A 24,952-nucleotide genomic window follows, 5' to 3' on the forward strand; every position below is an offset into this window, starting at 1 on the left:
ACCAGTCAAAACTGTTGCAACGATCACGTTATTGCGAAGGAATTTTACTTGAAGGCGGGTCCCGTTACATAAATTTGGTGGTTTAAGATTTCTGAGTAAAACTATCGCAGCACCTATTTTTAACTTCAGGGAATGTGGTGGAAGGCCGCTCGGGTTTAAAGAATTGAGAAACTCTTGTGGGTAATGGACAGCATCTTCTTGATCCATTACATTATCAATAGATGTGTAGGTAGTTATATCGCCTGGAAGTTTGGTTAAAATTAGGTCGTTAATTTCGTCAACGCTACTATTTCTCGCCGCCAATATTGCCCTTTGACACATCCATTGGTAATCTTTATTTTCTATTTCGACGATATTAGGGTAAACTTTTGATATTAAGTCCTCTATGCTAGTCACTTTTTCTCCTAAATCGCGATCAATTTCAATTTTATTTTCAGAATGAGGTACTTTTCCATCTCCTATTAAAAGTAACTTTGAAGGAAAATTTGTACTTCCTCCCCCCAAATGTGCTCTCATATTCGTAGATAGTTTTAAGGTATGGACAAATTTCGGTGAACGGTGAACTTTTAAGGCAAGACCTTACAATGTCTGCTCTAGTTCCTCTTAAAATTACCGGTAAAGTTTGTCTAAATAAATTACCAACATCTGTGTTTTTATTGCTTATTGTTATACGGTCAATTATGACAACCCTTTTCTTAAACATAAAAGAAATATTGTACAATAGTGTCCGATTGCGAATATTTTTTTTGTTAACAATTCGATGCAGGTGTATCGACATCTGGATGTAAGACAAAAGAAAAAGTCAATTGTAAATAAATAAATCACAAACAAAATTCATACTCTGCCAAAACAAACAAAACGTTCAGGAAATGTAATAGTAAATCTGAATGACTTTTCTTTGTCTTGGATTAGGAGAAAAGTTCATGAATTGTAATACCTGACGGTAGACATGTTTGCTTAAACACTCAATTTTGATTCCAATTTTCTGTCATTATATAGGACCACTATGTACGTATAGGGTTTAAAAAAACATCAAGAAGTGTATTTATCGATAGACCAGATTTACAAATTTAGAGTATATCATATATTTACAAACCTACCTTGGCTGACACCGCCTCCAAAAATAACAATAATTTTAACTATAATATATTATCGTAATAACTTTGCTGACTTTTAAATAGTCTAAATATTTTTAATTTCATTTTACATAGTATAAATCTAAAAAATATTGTGATCATTGTTTGTTATTCATAGGTTTGTGTTAAGTTAGATTTAAAGTGGGTAGGTACATACTTATCTCCTTGCGTGGAAACACAGAACGTACCTACATATTGGTAAGTAGAATAAGTTACTTGATTATTAAGTTGTAGAATAATAAGCAATTATTTTTTACTTTTTAGAGCATATTATTTTTTTTCTCTTTTGAAGTCGGTTTTTTTTTGTCAAAATTTTTGTTTCTAAAAGATTCGGCCGAGTATCGCTAACGTGCTCCTTAGAATTGTTCCGTTCCCTTCCGTACCGTTACTTTGTCATGGATCCTATGCTCAGAACCTTACCAAACTTTCACCATAGTACCCTTGAAGTATATCCTTTATAATAAAAAAAGAATAATTAAAATTGGTTGGCACAATTTTGAGTTATTCACCTATTTATCGCGCACATACATAATGCACATTTAGGACTTATATCTTTTTCATAGGGATACCATCATCGTAACAGGATAAAATTAAAATGTGGCCCCATGGGAAGCACTACCTTTCAAACAAAAAAAAATTATCAAAATCCAGTGAAAAGTTATGAGGTAACAAACATATAAAAAAAAAAAATACAGACGAATTGATAACCTCCTCCTTTTTGAAGTCGGTTGAAAACAAATAATATTAACTTAAACGTAATAAGATAAACAAACCGAACAATAAGAAGTTTAGATTGTTTCTCCTTTGGTGTTATTATTTCATAAGGTGATTATAGTACAACCGTGTTGAATATGCTTGAACGTAATAGAAATTACTTGAAATATTGAACTACTAATTTATTTGTGTAGTCATTTTAAACGATATTCACCTATTTGCTTATTTGCATAATTTATTTTCTCAGTGATGATTAATCTGCATCGGTGAAAGTATCGCTCGCCATTTTGAACTTTTTTACGTGTGTAATGTAATGTTTATACCTTATTTATACCGTGAAACGTTTGAATTGTTTACTTGCAAAGTACGAAGGAATGTTCATTGAAATTTTATCTTATATCGTAAGTTAAAACTACAGCAGATTATGATTTAAATGTAACCGATTTTAAACGATAAAAAATAATGAGCAAATAAGCTGATAACAAAACCTAATTTTGATAAATAATTTAACTATTAAGAATGTTATTTTTTTTAAGTCGTTATGTGCATTGCTACTTCGCAGAACTACACCGCGGGTGAGAGTGGCGAGCGCGGCGGCGGGGCTGACCCGCCTCCCCCTCATCCGCCGCCGCGTCCCGCCTGCTAGCACACTATTAACAAATAGACATATAGTGTCACGGACTTTTTTTTTATTATTAAAAGAGGAATATATCTTTCATACACATTTTTTGAGTAACTTAAAACGTTTATGCTGCGCACGCATCGAAAGTCCATAAATGTGAATAATTTTCCCCGTTTTTGCAACATTTCTCACTGTCGCTGCGCTCCTATTGGTCGCAGCGTAATGTTATATAGCCTAAAGCCTTCCTCTATAATTGGACTATTCAACAAAAAAAGAATTTTTCAAATCGGACCAGTAGTTCCTGAGATTAGCGCGTTTAAACAAACAAACAAACAAACTCTTCCGCTTTATATATTAGTATAGACTATAAGAAGACTGGTACGAATGTTCAGATTTATACAATTTATTATGAAATTGCAATATTGTGTACGATCAGAAATCCCTCGAAGAAATTAATTAGAGTCTCAGTTTAATATTTAAGGGATTTTAGAAAAAAATCCGTTTTTCCACTTTTAATTCCACTTTTAAACGTGACGATGGAATTATAGAATTATGCTACATAGCTATCCCACAAGAACCATGTTTTTTTTCCAAGATCAGCTGTTTTTCTGAAATATTACACATGATACTTATCATGAGCGATTTTTCAGAATCAATAGCCCCTTATATAAAATTTTGTTAGATGACTTTCAGTTACTTTTGATTAACCAATAGATTTACCTGGAAAACCCTGGGAAATGCGTACATCGACCCTGATTCTTTTGTTGTGAAGTTAGGTAAATGTTATAAGATAAAGTGCGTCTTGATAATTTGACTTTAGTACGTTGTTTCTGTCTCTCAGTTGTTCTCAGTCTAGTTTACCAATTTATTTATATATTCAGAAAGTTATTTTCGAAATTTCGTTTGTAAAGAAAATTAATATATAATTTTTTTTCGATATTGACTATTATTTATAGGAATAATTCGTAAATAATTTTATAAATATATTATGCTATCAGCTACTTGGTAATATACAACGAAATGCTCATTAGGTTTAACTGGATTGACATATAAAAAAAAAAAAATTATGTATATGAGATTATAAATTACAAATCTTTATTAAAAGTCTTTTTCAACCCGTCTAAAATTTCAAAGACTAGACTGAAGATATTGTTTTCTTTCCTCGCTCTCATAATCCGATGGAACGATAATCTTACACAAAAGGGAATATATGTATTAGGAGTAGAACTTTTTTTTCTAATGGCCGACGAGCAAATGGGCCGTCTGATGTAAAGTGGTCACCACCACCCATAGACAATGGCGCTGTTAGAAATATTCACCATTCCTTACATTGCCAATGTACCAACCTTGGGAATAAAGATGTTATGTTCCTTGTGTCTGTATTTATATTTTCTCACTCACCCTTCAAACTGAAGTGCAACAATACTGGGTACTGCTATTCAGCGGTAGAATATCTGATGAGTGGGTGGTACTTACCGAGACGAGGCGCGCGATTCAAAAACTGCTAATTTTCTTACTCCAGACTTAATGAGAATAGGTCCCGTTGTCTTGGGTTCTAACCACAGAGCAGGCTGGTAATAAATTTTAGAGTTTATAGTTAGTATAACGTGTTGATTTTGATATATATATATATATATACCTTATATTGATTATAAATGTATTAATATAAAATACTGTGAAAAATAATTACTTTTACAATTAGTCAGATAGTTACAGATATAATATCTTCATTACTATTTAACTTAATTCAAATAGGAATGAAGATATTAATTGAAAAGGTGATTGACTGACTTTTTTCAAAGGTGACATTGGCGCCGTATGAAATTTTAATCATTTCTCACATAACCAATGCGCCGCCAACCTTGGAAATGGAGATGTTATGTCCTAGTAGGGCTTTCTGCAATCCCATCTGAATAGGTACCACCCACTTATTGTATATTCAACCGCCAAAAAGTAATTCTATGTATTATTCCGTTTCATAATAAATCTAGGACTTACTATAATCCTTGTAGCTCAATGTAATCCTTGATGTCATTAGAAAAGATTAGTTGGTATCATGAATTTTTTATAAAAGGAAAAATTTCATATAAACATGTATATACTACACAGGGGAGACATTTGAGCGAGTGAGATTAGAGGATTTTAGTGTTTGATGACATTAGATGTCTATTTAAGGAGGTGCTCTCACTTTGACGTAGAACGTTTCAATTAGTAATGCTTTGAAATGTTTATTGTTTGGAGAACTCACCGCTTTTTATGTTAATTTTACATTATTTCGTATTTAACGATGCAGATTTTTATTATAAAATGATATATTTATAAGTTATCGAAATAAACGAAACACGATGTTTAGTAAAATTGGCTGTTTTGATAATACAAAACAAAATTGGCGATAGAGCCTGGTGCAAGCCCGCCTGGATAGACAGCACCTACTCATCGTATATTCTATCACTAAGTAGCAATACACAGTGTTGTTTTTTAACGGTTTGGGATGAGTGAGCCAGTGTAATTATAGACAAAAGCGACATAATATTTTAGTTTCTAAGGTTGGGGATGTATTGACGATGTAAGGAATGGTTAATATTTCTTCCTGTATCAATATCTATTGCCAGTGGTGATAAGTAACCTTGGCGTAAATATAAGCAATATAACTCTGTAAACGGTTTATTTCTGTATATGTTTTCACACATCGCAGGAACTAATATCAAATATGCCATTAATTCATAACTTGTTACCTTCTACAAATACTTGCACTTTAATGAACATAAAACTACTCATTTGTGAATATGTAAAATAAATACTCCATATAATTTTACTACATGGATAAAATTTCCAGAAATTAAGTGCTCTAGTATTCCTCTTACGTTAAGAATTAACTATTTAGAAAGAAGAGTTGGCCTCTTTCGTATAGAAGTGTACCAACCCACAAAAGAGGACATAATTTTTATGGTGACAATAATCCTGATAAATTACAGATGTGTATAACTGTAATGTTATGCATAGCAGAGACTGCCTCGTTTGTCTTTTGGATTTACATAAAGTGACAGGTCCCGAGGTTTTGGGTTCAAACTACTTGGTACTGCCGATAAAAGTTAGTGGATTTTTCTGCCAAAAAATCCTCAGTAAAAGCCCGAAGTCTGGAAGTTAAAAGTGTGTACATTGTCGTGCTACGGACACGTACCGCCGTTGGTCCTGCGTCTAAACTATTTCCGATTGAGTCGGATTTGCCGTCTCATCGGATTATGAGAGCGAGGGAATACAGAGTGCATCCGTATATGTGAACTATAATATGCCGTGATCAGTTGGCTGGTCTACATTGAGATTGCCCTCCGTGACTGAAATCGGTCTGAGCGATTTCATTTATTTATTTATTTTATTTGGTTCTTCGACAATGTGTACACTGATTAAAATAATATAATATAATAAAAATAAAGTTCTAAGTGTCACAATTACTTAAAGAAGAACACAGCATGCACGAAAAGAAAACAAATCAACATCTTAACCTAACGTAGCTTCTTAATTTTAAAAAGAAATAATTATCAAAAAGATATTATAAAAAAATTATATATTAAAAACATATATATCAGAAAGGATGCATCAACTTAGACACAATTTTACCCAATAAGATCTTTTTCATAGATGCAATGGACGTAACATTTAGATCGACACTGTTTTGATACTCACCATAAACATTATACACTCGTGAAAGTGGGTTATATAATTTAAGATTTGTGCAATGCTTTGGTTTTTTAAACAAGGGTAAATTATTTGATCAAGGTACTCTGGTGGGAATTTTAAAATTAAGCTTTTGTAATAAGTTTGAATTAATAATCAACCCAGTGACGATTCTACTTAGAAATATTAAGTGAAAAACATCTACGTTTCGACAATGGAATAAGTTTAAACTACTCAATACGTTCTTCGTAATCATTACGCATATTATGTTAAATGTATTTCATATTTTTTTTATTTTTTTGCGGGTTGGTCCATTTCTGCAAAACATGGTCCAGTTGAAATATGAGGCTAATCTTGTTCAAAGCAGCACTCGTTTAGTTTTTTATCTTATTTTCCGTTTACCTTTTGTCTATAATTGTCCCCACCCTTATATTAATCATGCCCTACTTGTTATATTAATCAAGACAGCGAATCAATGTTATATAAACACGACAGACACGTGCAAAATTCAATTTTGTTTTTGATTTAATTTTGCACGTGTCGTGGTATTTTAGTAAAACTCCACTTTATTTAAGTACTATTTATTTTAAGTTTTTATTAGTTTTTTTTTTAATATGGTAGGTGGACGAACCAACATGCCACCTGATGTTAAGTGTAGATGTTAACAATTCCTTACGATATAGACGATGTACCAAAAACCTTGGGAGCTAACTTGCCTACCTTGGCTTACTCACGCTCACGCATAAGTGGGTTACCTACCCAGACGAGCAAACCGTTCAAAGCCCTACACCGAGCATTTTTTTAGTGATTTTTTTGCTAGTTGTCCTAAATAAATAAATATATGACAACTATGCTAGGCAAAGTGTTGTGTTGTTAATGTTGACCTTACAGCGGAGAGTCAATACGCTTATAATGTTCGAGATCTACTTTATTACGGTCGAGCTTACTAGGTACATATAGTACATATAGTATACACACCTTAAGCGGCTCACGATAAATACGGTATAATTAATATTTTTGTAAAGGTTGTCTATATTGATACAAATTTCAAGGTGTGCTATCATATGCAAAGTCTTAAGTTATATTTAAAACTAGCTGTGCCCGCGACTTCGTGCGCGTTGTTTGAATTTAAGTTATTTGGATATTGTAGCGTGATTTTATTAATATTCTATATATAATTCTAAAATAAATGTAGCCTAAGTTACTCTTTATTACATCCGCTATCTACCAGTGAAAGTCCCGTCGAAATCGGTTCAGCCGATCCAGTGATTAGCCGGAACAAACAGACAGACAGACAAAAATTGTAAAAAAAAAAATTTTGGTATATGTACCGTGTGTACATACATATGCATTTAGTAAAAATGGGTTATTTTAATATTACAAACAGACACTCCAATTCTATTATATGTATAGATTTTAAAATATAAACGTCTTCATAAGTTTACAATTGATTATCTTTTCCTGTTAACATTTAATTAGTATTCATGATAGATAATTTAATTTGTTTGTTTGTTTATCTATACTGATATTGTATTCGTAGCTCTGTGTGTCTGTTGCTCTTACACGGCTAAATCACTAAACCGAATTAAATGAAGTTTGGGATGAAGCAAGAATCAATTCCTAGGAAAGACATAGTTTATGCCTTACACCTGACAAACATCCCCTAAAACGCGAGCAGAGCCGCGGGTAACGACTAGTAAATAATAAGAATAGTATGTGTATCATAATTTCTGGTAAAAATGTCTATATTCACTTACAAATATATTTTTTATTTACCTTATGCTGTTATTATTATTGTATTAAAAATATATATATATATATAACTTGAGAACAGATGTCGTTCGTTTACGATGAGATTAAATTAAAACAAAATCTGTCGTAGGTTTCGAAATTTGTAAAAATCTGTTGAATATACGCGAAGTTTCGCGTGCGACACACAAGTGTTTTATAAATGTATAATATTGTTATAAATACAAACATTGTACAATGCAAGCTAGCCCGTGTACAAATATGTTTTTAAAATTTTTGTGATTGCTAACAATCAAACCAAAATGCTTTGTTTGAAGAGTGAGTGAGCCAGTGTAACTACAGGCTCATGGGACATAACATCTTAGTTACCAAGGTTGGTGGCGCATTGGCGATGTAAGGAAAGGTTAATATTTCTTACAACGTCTATGGGCGGCGGTGACCACTTACCATCAGGTGGCCTATTTGCTAGTCCGCCAAACTATAAAATAAAAAAAAAATGCTAAGCTCATCATGGATATGACACTAAAACACACAACATGTAATATGATACATAATATGAAAAATTTAAATAACAATTTCATTAAATCTTTAAATTTAATAAATAATTGTTATATTCGTCGATTTATAAATCGCCCGGATATTTGTTATGCACCGTAACATTAATTCTGGTCGGTTGAATTGACAAATTAATTTCGTTCATCATTTGGTAAAATATCGGTATTATTAATTATATTTATTGTAATGTATTCCAGCTGTGTTCTTATTGTCTAGTTGAATTTATTTTTAAACTGTGGCAGCATCATGTACAACGTTCAAATACATTAATAAAAAAAAAAAGAAACATTATTCAACAGAATTATACAGATGATAGAAAGGAGTGGAACTAATCCTTGTTGACTTGTATTTGGATAACATAACTTTATATTTTAAATGTTGAAAAAGAGTAACTACTGAGTTTCTTGCCGGTTCTACTCGGTCGAAGATATGTATGTAGGTCTACATTCCGAACCGGTGGTAGCTTCACTTAATATAGTTTGTAAAATGACGATTCAAAAGCGCTTGTGAAAGCCTACTTAAATATTTTGATTTAAATTTAAATTCATAGGTTAATCAAATTTAGTTGAGCTTCGAAGCGAATACCAATGGCATCAAATTCGCTGTTCATATATTATCCTTAGGCGAAACACGTTTACACGAAATAACCTTTAAAAATGAATAGATTATAGAAATGTTTATATAGAATGTTAAAAAGATTTGTACTGTTAGCGGGATCTACTCGTAGTTTTTAAATATCGCTGTTAACATGTCTAGACTATTTGCCTTTTTTTTTTAAATACGGTGTTCTCATTCTATGTGCGACGTGTATCACATTAAAAGCCTGTAAATTTCCCACTGCTGGGATAAGACCTCTTCTCTCTTTGAGGAGAAGGTTTGGATCATATTTCAGCACGCTGCTCTATTGCACTCACGGCTGAGCACGAGATGAATTATAAACACAAATGAAGCAATTGATAATTCAGTAATGCTTGCCTGGGTTTGAACCCGCACTCATCGGTTAAGATGCAAGCGTTCTAACCACTGGGCCATCTCGGCTCATCGCCTATTTATATACGTATATATATATATATATATATATATATTTATATTTGCTTGTTTGTTTATATTCGTGTGGGATCCAATACATGACAGTTTCACATTTGCGATGTAATTACTACATATTGCTTGATCGCCAAAATTATTAATTGGTTCCTTTATTTAATATAAAAGCAATCTATTATATAAATACGGCAGAATTATCAGAAATATTAACCATTTTATCCCCATTGCACCACCAACCTTAGGAGCTAAAATGTTAGATCCCTTGTGCCTGTAGTTACATTGGCTTACTGACCATTCAAAACGGGATACAATAATACTGAATATTGCTGTTTGATTGAAGAATATCTGATGATAAGTTGTACCTACTCAGACGGGCTTGCACAAGCCCTAACTTCAAGTACATAGTATGTAAAATCTTTAAGAGCATATAGGAACAACACAAGCTCACACACACACACATAGCTGAATATGTAACAATTAACGAAAAGTAATATGAATTTTAATACGCAAAATCTTGTCAACAGAAATGTGCTGGAGCTGAAGGCCCGGAGATAGGAGGTCTGGGTGCAACTTTTGCTCGGACATTACCCCCGGCTCACAAAGTTAGCAAGTCTGTCATTGCGCTGCTGAAGGCCTACGGTTGGACCAAGTTCGCGATCATAGCTGGAGATGAACAAACCGCCGCTGAACAGCAAATGGATGCGATAAAGGTACCGATAGCTTATAAATTATAATTGTTTATATTAGTAGGGATTTCTTCAAGGTCAACTGGGAAAGTACTAACCGCTTATCAATTATAGTACATACTAATCAATACATATAAAGTAATACAACAATAAATTATATATAGTATTCATACACATTCACACACACACACACACAAAATATATACTAATACCTGCACACAGATATTTATATTTAGTAATTTGTTCCGTATTTTTTTAGTAGTCTACCAGTTCATTCTATCAGTTAATTCATATGCCAATAGTCTAGAGTAATTTTTTACTAAAATTGTATAATTTGTCCTCGGCTATATTGGTATGTATATCTTAAATGTTAAAATATAAATGCTGTCGATTTTAAATAAATAAATAACTCAAGACAACTTATGATTGGTTGTCTGGACTAAAACCCGTTATGATTTATATGTTCTGCTCAATGACCCATATCATCTTATATAAAAAACACAAAACTTATCTATTTTGCAAAAGTTCATTTAAGGTTTTTGTTTATAATTGATTATATTTTATTACTAGCTGTTTGTTCCGATTTTGTAAGAGTAAAAGTTCTCTAATTTCCAAGTCCTTAAAGTTGATATTTCCAATAATTCTTTCTTAGTGGGCGACAACGTCTCGAAAGGAGCAATTCCACTAAATTATAAGTCAATCGTCAACTTACGGTTTCCAAGATCTGATTTGTGATTGGTACTTTGCTATATAAATTTCCTTGAAGAAGTAACAGTTGAAGAATTTGATTTTATTTTAAAGTCGTAAATTATAAGGCAATAAAGTTTGAGCAACTACAGTTCGATTAGTTTGAATAAATATTTTTTGGTTCGACGGTAGAGATTTTAAAATATGCTATATTTCACGTTATTACTCTAAGATGACCGTAGCTTTAAACGTTCAATCGGAAAAATGAGATAAAATTATGCGTCTGCCATACAAAATCTTTTGGCGTAAATGCTAAAACAAGTATTTTATCTTTAGAATTTACGAGGATTTTTAGCGATAGTCTATATTATACGGACTTTTTAATTATTTCAACAATATGTTAGTCGCAATTATTAGCAATTATTAGCTTGAAAATGTTTTTAACTAAGTTTATTTTAAAAAATCTGTGAGAAAAGTTAGTTTTCAATTAGTTTGAAAAACTAATTGAAAACTTTTCTCATTATCCGTGTAAAAATTTAATAGTCTGAATACGGCTGGATACGAATTGATGGTAAAAATTGCTCGCACTAGAAAATACTTAAATTTACTAAATTTAATTATACTTTGTGGTTTAAATTTTTTAAACTTTACACGAGTTTTGATCTATTTTTTATCGTTAAATTGTAACCCGACCTAACTGTTTCATTACGGTAGATGCTACTTTATGGGTATAAAAAAGAAAATATCAACCAGTCAAAAGTCATTGCGTGTTTCTGCCAATACATTTTTCTACATCAACTCACTTTTTTGAAGTTAATAGTGTTAAAACTATCATGACTCGCAAGGCACTTAAGCCCTTTGTCCTGGTTCAGAAGTGACACGTTATCTTGGATTACTTATTCCTAATGGTGTGACTACACCTTTAATATGTCTTGTATAGTAAATTTAATTTAATTGGCTGTCTTAATGTATGTACAACATTTAATATATTCTACTTATGCCTCGTAGATTTATTGGTATTGATAGAAGTTAACACATATCTGTTGATAACAAGGAATCCACAATATTGCCTAGTTTTTTTAGAAATTTATGGTTCCCTAGTGTCGCAATGGTAATTTATACAGCCCATAATATTCCTTCTCAATAAAAGGTTTATATAAAAAAGAGATATTTCAAATCGGACACACTGTTCCTTTGATTAATTCAGAACACGCTTGGCCTTCGTCGAAAATCAAGTTAGAACAATAAAATTACTGAACAACTACGAAATTTTCTACCGTAAAAAATACTTCTTTTTATCTTATACGCCGAAAAATCAAAAGCTTATCTTATAAACGTTTAATTTTCGAAATTTATATTTATTTAAATATTGTATTCAGTTTTCAATCACGAACATTTTAGACGTTTTATTAGAGTTGCACCTGTTATCGGCACAAGTTGATTGACAATCAAAATAAATGAAGTTGGGAACCGCAAAATGTCGAGATTCGTCAAAACAATAGCCTTCCAAATATCCGATCCATTATCATACTTCCAAGCTGTAGTCAATCTATCTATATATATAAAAGCAAAATACCACTCACTGATTTGTCACGAAATCTCAGAAACTATAAAACCAATGATGATAGCACCATAAAATTTGGCAGGTAGGTTCCTTATAGGTTGTAGACATCCGCTAAGATTTTTACGAAACTCCACCCCTAAAGGGTAAAACAGGGGTTGGAAGTTTGTATAAAAGTCCTATGTTTTTGAAGGAAGATACTTCAAATTTAAAATGTATTCTCTATAGATGGTGCGGAGGTGTACTAATAATGTATATTTAGAAATCAACCCCCTTTTGGACTTAAAATAGGGGATGGTAGTTTCGATAGGTTGGCGGCGAAGCTCCGCACCGTGCTCGAAGGGGTCGACGACTCCGTCACCGCAGAGAAACTTGCCGCGGCGATCGCGCGCGCATGTGACTGCTCCTCCGACGCAGTTAAGTGCGGAGTGATGCAGCGCGGACCCGGATACATGGGTAAGGTCCGCGTCACCTGCCCCCTCACGGCGAAGCTGCGAAGCGAAGAAGCTGGCCGCTGCCGGCCGCCTCCTCGTCGGGTGGAGTTCGGCCAAGGTGTCCGTCGTGGAGCAGCGCCCTATGCGCTGCTACAAGTGTATGGGCCTTGGCCAAATGAGGGCGCTCTGCACGTCGAAGGCGGAGAGGGGTGGCCTGTGCTACCGCTGTGGCTCGGACGGTCACAAGTCGGCAGTATTCACGGCCAAAATGCGCTGCGCGGTCTGCTCGGAGGCCGGTAATCCCTCCGGGCATCTGATGGGGGCGAGAGACTGAAACCCCCCATCATGAAGGGTAAGGCGGTTCAAGGAGTCAAGGCCGCCCCGCGCGAGGAAAGCCGCCAGGCTACGGAGGAAGCTCGATCGACAAAAGAATGCCAGAACAACTGAGCTTCCCCCAAACGAACGTCAACCACTCCGCCGGAGCGCACGACCTTTTGCTGCAGTCCATGGCGGAGTGGCAGGTAGACCTGGCGGTGGCCTACGAGCCCTACTTCGTCCCCTAAACGGAACGCCCCCCCCTCACACATTGAGAGGGGCTCGGGCTACATAGTGATGGGGTGGGGGGAGTACGTCGTCGTCGGTACATACTTCTCGCCTAACCGCAGCCTGGCTGAGTTTGAGACCTATCTCGGCATAGTCAGAGCTGCGGTGGCCAGGCAGTCGCCGAAACCGATAGTGGTTCTCGGCGACTTAAACGCGAAGTCGCGTGCCTGGGGCAACCACGCCACGAATCCGCGAGGGAGGGCCGTCCAGGTGTGGGCCCTGCTCTCCGACCTGTCCCTTCTCAACAAGGGGCAGGTTCACACCTGTGTGCGCCAACAGGGGGTTACCGTGGTGGACGTTTCGTTCGCCACCCCTGTCGTAGCACGCAGAGTGGTCGATTGAGATTTTTAATTTTAATGTGGTCACTATAAGATGTTGTTAGTTTAGCTAATTACGTAATAACTTAAGGCAGAAGGTCCCTTAAGCAGGGACTGAATACATCAACCGACTTATGTATATACATGGATCTCACAACTTTTTACCGCAGAAGAACTGAGTTGCGAGACAAATTCTGTTTTTGATGGCATTCATATATCGGATAACTTCTTATAATAAAGTAGAAATGAATTAATCAGAAATTGTAAGGCAAATTAAATTACTATTTCGAATATACAAGTTGGCGTTTTTATTTTACGTGACATTGGCGAAATAATCTCAAAACGAAAAGCCTAAAAATAAATTAAAATTAAATATCAATGCTGTCTCAGTCGAAATTTTACGTAACAGTGAATTTATTACTTACTAAGGATTCAGTTCTAATAAAATTAAAAGTTAAATGGAATTATTTGATTCCATATGAAACTATTTAAGTAAAATAAATATAAAAGGCTTTAAAACGATTTGATCTGCCCAAAGTATCAACTGTTTTTTCGATGTACAGTAGTCATTAAATTTGATTCTTTATAAAGATTTTCTTATTCTAAAAAAATAATTTCAATGAAGTTTAGGATGTACGTAATTATGTACAATATTAGTTTTCGCGCGCGTTTTTTGGGCGGTTGTAGGTATACATTTTTTTATAAAAGATGTTGCTTCAGACCAAATTTCATCAAATTCGTCTCAGTTATTTAGTTTAAAAGCATAACAGACAAACAGATAGACCGAGTTACTTTCATTTATATTAATATAGATACATGTATACATATACATAAAGTAAATAGAATAAAATTCTGGAATCCCTTTCCGTTTGATCTTATAAAATAATAATCGTTTTTATACCGGGAAACCAATAAAAAGAGCTTCAGTTTACGATTAAAATCGTCATATTAGTCACCAGCAATCTACCACTTACTTTACCTCCAAACAGTAAATATTTTGAATGGTCAGTGTGTGTAATTACAAGCACGAAGAACATAACCGATTATACAGGTCAGTGATGCATTGACGGTCGAAGGATTAATTTAACACAATGGCTGTAGGCGAAGGTGACCTAATTATATCGTTTGTTTCTTTGCCTTTACTAAAATAAATAAATAAACATTTCATTGTTTTAGGAGTTATCAGAGAGCAACGGTCTTACAATTACGGCAGAGCACCGCTTTGCTGATTACATTCCTCGTCATATTTCACGTATGGAGCGCATCGTCGACCAGACGTACGATAAAACTAGAGGTGAGTTAAGAACAGAATTGTTAATTTTGTTACATTAATGAACATACGAATAGTCTGGAGGCTGTGAGGCAACAAAAGAGCAGAGGCCCTGTGTCAACAAAGCAGTGAAGGCCTCTAATTATTTTCCAAATAAATTGAACAATATTCGGTCGGGTGTTTGTATAAATAATTGCGAAAAAAATTCAATTATTTAAAAATATTTGATATGATTTGTATTCCTTATTTAAAAAAATGATTCTGTAATAAAATAAAAGTAAAATTCTGGTATTTTACTATATATCTACACACACACATACATAACTTTAAATGTGTGTTAGCTCGTCGGAATTGGCATGTTGTTGTTTTAGAAATCTCTATTATCTCACGGCTGTACCCTAAATCCATCTCTGCATACAGTTAACATAAAAACGCTTACAAAGGTGGACAGAATGAAGGCCTCGGGAGAGATATACAAGAATTAATTTAGTAAATAATTAAACAGTCGGTATGGGAAGTGCCTGTGGCAATTGTTTAATTATTTACTCAGCTATTTTGCTAACTACTAAGTAGAGTACTTGCTACCATGAAATACTACTATGTATATAAATGTATATTATGTATATTATGCAACTGTGCGGTAGATGGCGCTTATCGCTCTGTTAGATCGCGCTATCAAGTGCACGCATGCAATAATCCTTAACTAGTTAGGGGGTTTGATTAATTCATAATCGGACTCAATTAGAATTTATTTGTATTATTTTCTTTATTGTTTGTGGAAATATGTGTATGTATGTGTATATCAGCGTTGCAGAACTATCGATATTTTGACTATCGATAGTTAACCTCGAAAACTATTCAGGATATCGACAGTGTATTGATCAATATTATCGATAGTATCGATAGCTCGCCGTGAGTAATACTATCGATAGTGGCGATACTATCGATAGTATCGCTTACACCTTACTATCGATAGTCTATCGATAGTGGTCTATCGATATGCAACACTAGTGTATACTATATATTCAATAGACTCAAAGGCACTTTTGAATCGTGGAAGTCAGTGTCAGTGTTGAATTAAATGTAAAACTACCACCAGTTCAGAAAATAGATTCTACCGAGAAGAACCGGCACGTAACTCTGTAGTTTTTCTTTTCCACCGTTTGAATTACAGTATGTCAGTAAACTAAAATATTTTTTTTATAAATCCTGCCTAGATATCAATTAAATGAAGTCCACGCTTTTTTAATTTTAATGTAAACTTATATTGTTGTGAATATACATAATATTGTTATAAGCATATTGTGAAGCAACTGTAATTATACCCACTCTATTAAAAACATCCCGAAGCGAGTCTCGAGCTCCAAGATTATAAATAGAATATATACCTTACAAATAACAATTCTTTACAAATAATATATCAGTCATAAGGTGGAATTGTTCGTGTTTCTAAACCAACTTACTCAACCGCATATTTGAAAACGTACCATATCTTTACACAAAGCAGAAGTTTGCATGGCTTTGCCAAACCTTTAGAGAACTAGTCACGGTTTGAGTTGCAACAACTAAAGTTAATCTGTTACAAAAATACAAACGTTGATTAGGGTTTTAATTAAAAACTGAACAAAAGAGGATACAGATTACTTCTCATCAAATTCTCATCCAACCTTAAAGAATATTTATAAAAGCCATTACGAAAAAATGAACTTAAAATAAATAAAAAAATAAAATAACTACTGCACAGAACATGAAAGCTAGGAAGATATTTGGTGATATGTATATTTACAGTAGCATTGATCACTTTGATAAGATCAGTGATAATCATTGTATGTGCAAAAGAAGTAAGAATAAACTTAGAACGCCAAGTTTCCGACTCCGCAAAGTCAATAAATCATTCTTGGGGCAAGGTATCCGCTTCTATAATAAAATTCCGCAGACATTTTTAAGGCATATTATTCGATACAAGATTATATAGTTGATAAAAAAGCGTGGAGTTAATGCTTGTTGACTTCCAGGCAGGAGACATAACATACATATATAATTGTATTTAACTAACATGACTGTATTTTTAGATGTTGAAAAAGAGTAATTACTGAGTTTCTTGCCGGTTCTTCTCGGTAGAATCTACATTCCGAACCGGTGGTAGCTTTACTTTAAATAGTTTGTTAAATGACGATTCAAAAGTGCTTGTAAAAGCCTACTTGAATAAAGTATATTTTGATTTTTATTTTGGTTTTAATGTTCTACAAATGTAATGCTATTATAAATACTGAGTTCTCCAACGACTTTTTGAAATCCCTGTTTGGAACTATACAAAAATTGGACTTGATTTATTGGAAAAAAAATTGTAGACTGTATTTTAATGTAATAAATTTTATTGTGTGGCCAGCTGTTTTCCTTAGAGGGCTGTTATTGATATTCGAATTCTGGATTCTTAAGTTGGTTTAAATGCCATTCAATGCCATTCGTCTTTATTCTGTATCTCTTTATGTACATTTTGAGGTTTTAATCTAGATTATTTTTGGTAGTCGACTGCAGAACTTCTTCACCAGCTTCGTCAACGTGCCGTCAGTGTAATATAGGAAGTTAATCAAATGACGCGAAATTGAAACTACTGTGTCCAAATAGTTGAAGTTTGCCCATTTAGACTTTCAGCTGCATTTAACTATGTTTGTGCCATTTGTGTAGTTATAATACGGGCGAATTATAACTAGTATTTTCGGGTTTATAACTGCAATGCAAACTGTAAAGTGACTCGTGCATAGTTGTTTATATTCCTCTGTTACAAAATTAAATGTTTTCTTTGATATTATTATGTGGAAGTACATATATCAGGTTGAATGTTTGTTTGCACGGAGTACAGAAGAAGAATTCATGACCTTTAATAAGGTTGAGACATTTTGTCTATTGTTATTGTTTACTTGTCAACCGTACTCGTTCCTTAAGATGATACGAGAATAAACAATCTTTATAAATTAAAGGGACAATCATAGATGCCCTTGAAAACGTGACGTTAATACATTCCATCAGAATTATTTTTGTTTCTTGACATCACATTTTATAGTACAATGACACGGCTTTTCTATCTTAGAATTTGTTATAACTATTTTAATGGAAAAATTTATAGAGGCTTGTGATTGTTTGTATATAAAATTAATATTGTAGGCGTATTTTTCCAATTTTCTTTGACTTTAATGGTATAAAAATCCAAGTGAAGCCTTTGTCCACGTGAACGATAAAATCAACATTGTTTTAATTTTAAATGTTGATTCGTAACTTATCTTCACTTTTCAAACACCATTTTATTATTTCATTAAGTACCGTTTGTATCAATCCTTTTAATCAAGAATAATGCAAGATGTACATGAGGAGAAGGTTTGAGCATATTCTACCACGCTTCTCCAATGCGGGTTGGTGGGATGCACATGTGGCAGAATTTCGTTGAAATTAGACACATGCAGTTTTCCTTACGATGTTTTCGTTCACCGCCTAGCACGAGATGAATTATAAACACAAATTAAGCACATGAAAATTCATTGGTGCCTGGTGGTTTGAACCCGAAATCATCGGTTAAGATGCACGCGTTCTAACCTGGGCCATCTCGGCTCTTATCACGTGTGTAAAAATACTTTACCGAACGTAATTTTGAGCTTAATTAAGACAGAACTATGGTCATGTTCTTGTCTACACGAATATACAAATTTATTTTATATAAAAGCGGTGTAGATGCTTTCTCGAAGACACTCGCTCAAGTCAATTGTAAATAATTTTGTATCGTGTTTCGTGAAATTATTGAAATGTAACTTTCAAAGCCTGTCAGCGTCAATGAAATATTTAATTAATAGATAAAATTAAATTTGTTCTACCTATACAAATACTGATAAAATTTTCATCTCGTGTTAAGTGGAAGTGAATTTTTCAATTGTTCATAAATACGCTTCTAATGAAATTGCTTTCAAAATGTGATCAAAAGGAAGGTACACGAATGTAAGTTAAGGGAGTTTACGAATAACTGAACTCTGTGTTAATATCCAAACATGGTTGCTTTTATATGAAACACCAGTATAGCCTCCCCCGTATTGCGCTCCATCTCTTTGTATAAATTTTATGTATATTGGTTTAGTGGTTTTTTAATTTACAAAAATAACCGACTTTTCATTTATTAATATATTATTATAGTATTTATTAATCATGTTGGATTTATTTACATAACAATTAAGGACTACACACACAAGGATAAGATTTACACACACATTGTTATGTGTGTGTCGCCATCGCCATCACCATCGCCCGTAAACATTGGCGCTGAAATAGCAACATAACATTTGTAAATAACAAATAAAAACAACTTAGTGGTAAAGCTCGAGCCCATCTGGGTGGGCACCTCTTACTCATCATAAATGCTACTACCACGCAGTGTTTCCTAGTCTTGTTGCGTTTTGTTTTGAAGTGTGATCCAGTTTAACTATAGGCACAAGGTGCATATTTCCGTGGTAAGTGGCATATTGGAATAGTTAACATATTACTAACAGTATTTATAACGGGATATTTACCATGTTTTTTATTTTTATTTGGTGGAGCTCGATATTTCGACATTATCTACGAATGTCTTGTTCACGAGTAATACTGTTAGTAATAAAAATAACCATGTTAATTTAAAATCTTATATAGTTAACATATATTTCTCAGGTGATTCATTCTACCACCTGCCTACAAACGGCATAAAAAAGCTAAATTACAAACTATCGTGACCTGCTATCAGCATTTAGTTTGTAATATTATGAGGCGATCATTAATCATGAGTATATATCTAATAAAGTAAACAACCCAACATAATTACTATATGAATGAGGGTAATTTTACTATTATGTTTGTCCAACACTATCGGCCTTTAATCATAAAACATTATGTAACCAAAATAATGAAGCGTATTTTGTGCCAACTTTCCACCTCATTACATAAATTGGTAAATGAAAAATTCGTTCCAAAAATCGAAAAACGTACTTTAGAGTTGTGACATTTACTGACAGTATTGGCCTTGAATATTAGTATTGATGAATAAAAAGATTAATTATGTAAAGTATAATATGGATTGACGGTTAACCAGAAGGAAATATATATACTGTGCCAACTTAATGGTAATTGGAAAAAAAGGTTAGGGGAATAATGGAACCCTCCCACGTTGTGTCCAATATTCTTAGATAATTGCCAAGTTTTTTTATAATATAGGTAGGCGGACTTCCAAATGGGCCATTTGATGGTAAGTGGTCACCACCCCCACAGAGACATTGGCATAGTAAGAAGTAGTAATCATTCCTTACATCACCATTGCGCACACAACCTTGGGAACTAAGATGTTTTGTCTCACGTACCTGTTGTTACACGGCTCACTCACCCTTCGAACCGGATACACCAACACTAACTATTGGCGGTAGAATATACTATGACTGTAATAATAGTAAATATTTCGAAAATAAAGTGAAACTATCTTAACCTTATCAAAAATAAGGTACGAAGGCAAAGGAGACTGACTATAGGCATATTTATTGTTCTATCTTACAGTTAAAATAAAAAATAAAAATGGTTTTATGCAAAACGAATATTCTTTCTAATGATATTAATGCATTAACAGCGTAAACAGTAATATGTTGTCTTTTGCGTTAATATAAACATACTATATCATTAGGTCAGCAGAGAATCGTAAATGATAATTTTAAGAGACCCAGTCAAGCACCAATTAAATCATTTGCATCATCGTGTAATTTGTTTTTATATTAGTTATATTACTCATGCTTGATTGAAAAATTTACACCTGTTCACTCTGTAATCCACTGACCAGGCTGCAAGCCATTCTCAAAGAGAAAAGTCCTTTGCCCACAGCCAGCAGGACAATTACAGGCTGCTTCTATTTTGTTACGAAAATTATGTATTTAAATGCAAAGTGAAAAGGTTGCGATCAAACCTTCCCACACTCCATTCAAAACTGTCATGGTATTGAATTGATGCGCGAAGCCTATGTCTTGGCCGCTTGTACATCATCCATTAACGTGTCCAGTAAGTTATAAAGGCAGTGATGGATCCTGTTTCCTTTAAGTTGAAACTGTATTGTGTTGATGCACATTTATACAATAGTATCAATTTTGCATCAATAAACTTTCAATATTATATTTTATATAGACGACCTCCGTGGTCGAGTAGTGTGTACACCGGTTTTCATGGGTACGCCACTCCGAGGTCCCGGGTTCGATTCCCGGCCGAGTCGATGTAGAAAGAGTTTAGTTTTCTATGTTGTCTTGGGTCTGAGTGTTTGTGGTACCGTCGTTACTTCTGATTTTCCATAACACAAGTGCTTTAGCTACTTACATTGGGATCAGAGTAATGTATGTGATGTTGTCCAATATTTATTATTATTATTATTATTATATTAGAAATAATATTAAGCACTATCAACGCTGCATGCACGACAGAAGTCTAGGGTACACTTCTGTTGTACATCGTGTTTCAAAAACGTTTTAAATATTGCAGATAATTTCAATTTCAAGTTTTACTATCACAGCAACAAAGAAATATTTAAAAAATATCAATAACTATCTCTGGGAGTTATATATAACACCAGGTTTTCGTCTTCGTTAGGTGTTCGCTTCTATAATAAATATAATATAACATAAATAACATAATCAGCCTGTAAATTTCCCACTGCTGAGCTAAGGCCTCCTCTCCCGTTGAGGAGAAGGTATGGAGCATATTCCACCACGCTGCTCCAATGCGGGTTGGTGGAATACACATGTGGCAGAATTTCGTTGAAATTAGACACATGCAGGTTTCCTCACGATGTTTTCCTTCACCGCCGAGCACGAGATGAATTATAAACACAAATTAAGCACATGAAAATTCAGTGGTGCCTGCCTGGGTTTGAACCCGAAATCATCGGTTAAGATGCACGCGTTCTAACCACTGGGCCATCTCGGCTCATTCTAACCACTGGGCCATCTCGGCTCATAAATATAATATATTTATTATAAATATAAAATTCGTCGATTATATATTATTGGGAATATACAACATGATATAATACGTAGACATTGGACACCAAAGCGGGTGGTGGTGGTTCTACACACGCAAATAAAGTTCTCACTAATAAAGTTTATTTCAAATAAAAGATTATATAGATGATAAAAAATTGTGACTGTAGTATTCGTTGATTTCCATACGGGTTAAGCAATAATTCAATTATTGTTTTTAATAATATATGTAAAATGACTAATGACTAATTAATTATTGGTTCCAAAATGCTAGCAAGAGCCTACTTGAATAAAGTATATCTTGACTTGATTACTTTTAACTTTTATAATAAATAAAGAAACGAACCTTACAAAGTGATACTACGTGCAACATCTGAAATCACACGTTGGTAATATGCAAGATCTAAATTATATACTCTCGAAAATATTGGGATAAGTTGGTACTATCTGATAGCCGCCTCTCAAAGTCAAAGTCAAAAATCTTTATTCAATATAGAAGTGTTTACACTTGCTTATTGATTGTCAAAAATCTACCACCGGTTCGGAATTTAGCACCTCGGACCTGAGAAGAACCGGCGAAAGAAACTCAGCGGGATATATATATATATATATTTTTAACCATTTTCCATGTACAATGATAATTATATTTTAGTTATTTGAAGCAGCCTGGAGGCGATCATTTCATTCCCAAGGTGTGCAGTCAACTAAAAAGTCATTAGTGTTGTAATATCCTTTATCACTTTGCTTTGCTAACCCTGTGTAATCGGGTACTTGGAGTAACAAGTTTATTCTTGTTCCTAGTGTTAATAGAATGTACGTCACAATTTCTGGGAAAATCGTTTATGTTTTTGCGTACATACATAACATTATCAAAAACAAATTGAGAAGCGACAGTCATTATTTTAATTTCTTTAAATTTATCTCTTAACGAATCTTTTGGGCCCAGGTTATAAATTGCACGAATAGCCCTCTTCTGCAGTACAACACCATACGCGCTCATTAGGCCAATCAAATAACGCGCGCTTACCTGGATTCCCTACACAAAATCATCCCCACCACAGATTACAGGAAAGCGATAGCAGATACGTTATACATAATAACAAAATTGATGCCTACGTATATTTCCAAGTTCACGTTTAGTTTATTTACATGATCAAATACGTCACTGTCAATACAAATCTTGATCAGTCCTCCATAAATTTCATCGAAGACGATTGACCTTTAGGCCTGGTCGAAATTCAACAGCTATTGACGATTTCGCTTGTGGAATATATCAAATTGCAAATGGCATATGTTTGCAATTCATCACGTGACCGTGTTATAGACGATTGGAAATAACATCGTCAATCCCGTGTCTCAGCGATTAATCCCTGCGACATTGTATTTTGACCAATCGGCAAAGGATTATATCGAACAAAAGTGAAGTTTAAAATCGGATCAACAATTGTGAAATGACTTCAGTCTAACCACTTCTTGTTTGCGGCGGCTGTAATCACGTTCAAGTTTTATGATTTAAAAAATTGTATAAAAGTAATACTAACAAAATCCGATCTTTAGGATATGTGATAGAAAGGCCTCTATATGATAAATCCTGGTCGAGGTGGACGCAGAGGATAGATTAATATATATGTCGGAGAAACATCGTTCTTGTTGACATCGTCGTCAATGGTTACGGGGCTTAGAAGGCGTGATTAGGGTAAAGAATTTTACAGTATTTAAATTAAAATTAAATCAACAAATTAATACTTTAACAAGTAACAACACCGAGCAGCGGGTTCAGGGCACCGATCTGACCTTTATAGGCAGTCTTTTACACTTTTCAAGATCCAACTCGATCTGTTCCTTTTTCTAATCAAACAAAATGTCCGTCAAAAGTTTCTCAACCTCTGTCAACCAGATGGCGCCTCGACTCCGCTCGAGGCAAATGCTTCGCTCTGATTGGTCGTTACAAGAAATACAATATTCATAACTTTTATAAAATTAGTACGGTTTATAACTTCTAAAAAAATGTAACAAATCAAATATAATTAACTCAAGAATTTTAAAAGATATTAATATGTAAACAAATAATATTGTGTGTTATACATGCAAACATCAATGAACCCGACTCATAGCTTCGTCCGACATATACATATATATTGACCATATATAACAAAACGTGATTATAAAGATGCAAATAATTATATCATGTACATGGCATCGAAATATCTGATACAACCGACCCAACAATAACTCAACCGCCAATTATCATGTAGTATTCCATAGTTAGCAGCGCACGAGTATGTTATGAGATAATTAAGCCAACGATCGACCAATCCGAGTAAGTGTATCGGTGACCAAAGGATAATTAACCGCAACACCAGGCAAGGCACCGACGCATTAGTGTACTGTAGCAAAATGAAGTCTCGTCCTCGGTTCAGTATCTATCCATGTGTAGGTTTCGTATATGTTACTGCATAGTGAAGTCAAGTGCTCTTAGAGTTTCCGTTCTTTTGATTAACATATTACGGACAGCATTCCGATTACATATTAACAATGGTGGAAATGTTTAAAGCGACTTGAGATCCCAGGGTACAATAAAATAGAACGGTTACGTTGGAATAATGGATATATTATATAGGGCTATATTTCATGAGTTCTCAAAAGTAATCGGATATTTTCTACCATTAGTTTAGAATTACCACTTGGAAGTGCTTGTTATATTATAAAAGTTTTTAATAAAGAACAAGTGAATGTTTAGAAAATAATTATATTACAGTTTTTACTCATTATTATTTTTTAACTTTCTTCTAATTATTTATTGCTGGACGAAGGAATCTTATATGAATAAGATGAATACACATAATATATTTATATATTGAAATAAATTCATCTGAC

General features: G+C 33.9%; 1 protein-coding gene across 1 annotated transcript in view; it reads left to right on the forward strand.

Moving 5' to 3' along the window:
• The window catches only part of LOC113394043 (guanylate cyclase 32E), a 145,870-nt gene that overhangs the window by 29,519 nt on the left and 91,399 nt on the right, over positions 1 to 24,952 (forward strand). Inside the window, exons 4-5 of the mRNA XM_064215736.1 lie at positions 10,020 to 10,205; positions 14,960 to 15,077. Of these exons, the coding sequence (XP_064071806.1) occupies positions 10,020 to 10,205; positions 14,960 to 15,077 (304 nt within the window). The remainder of the gene's footprint in view (positions 1 to 10,019; positions 10,206 to 14,959; positions 15,078 to 24,952) is intronic.

The sequence above is a fragment of the Vanessa tameamea genome, chromosome 9 (genome assembly GCF_037043105.1).
Source record: "Vanessa tameamea isolate UH-Manoa-2023 chromosome 9, ilVanTame1 primary haplotype, whole genome shotgun sequence".
In the NCBI taxonomy this organism is placed as follows: domain Eukaryota; kingdom Metazoa; phylum Arthropoda; class Insecta; order Lepidoptera; family Nymphalidae; genus Vanessa; species Vanessa tameamea.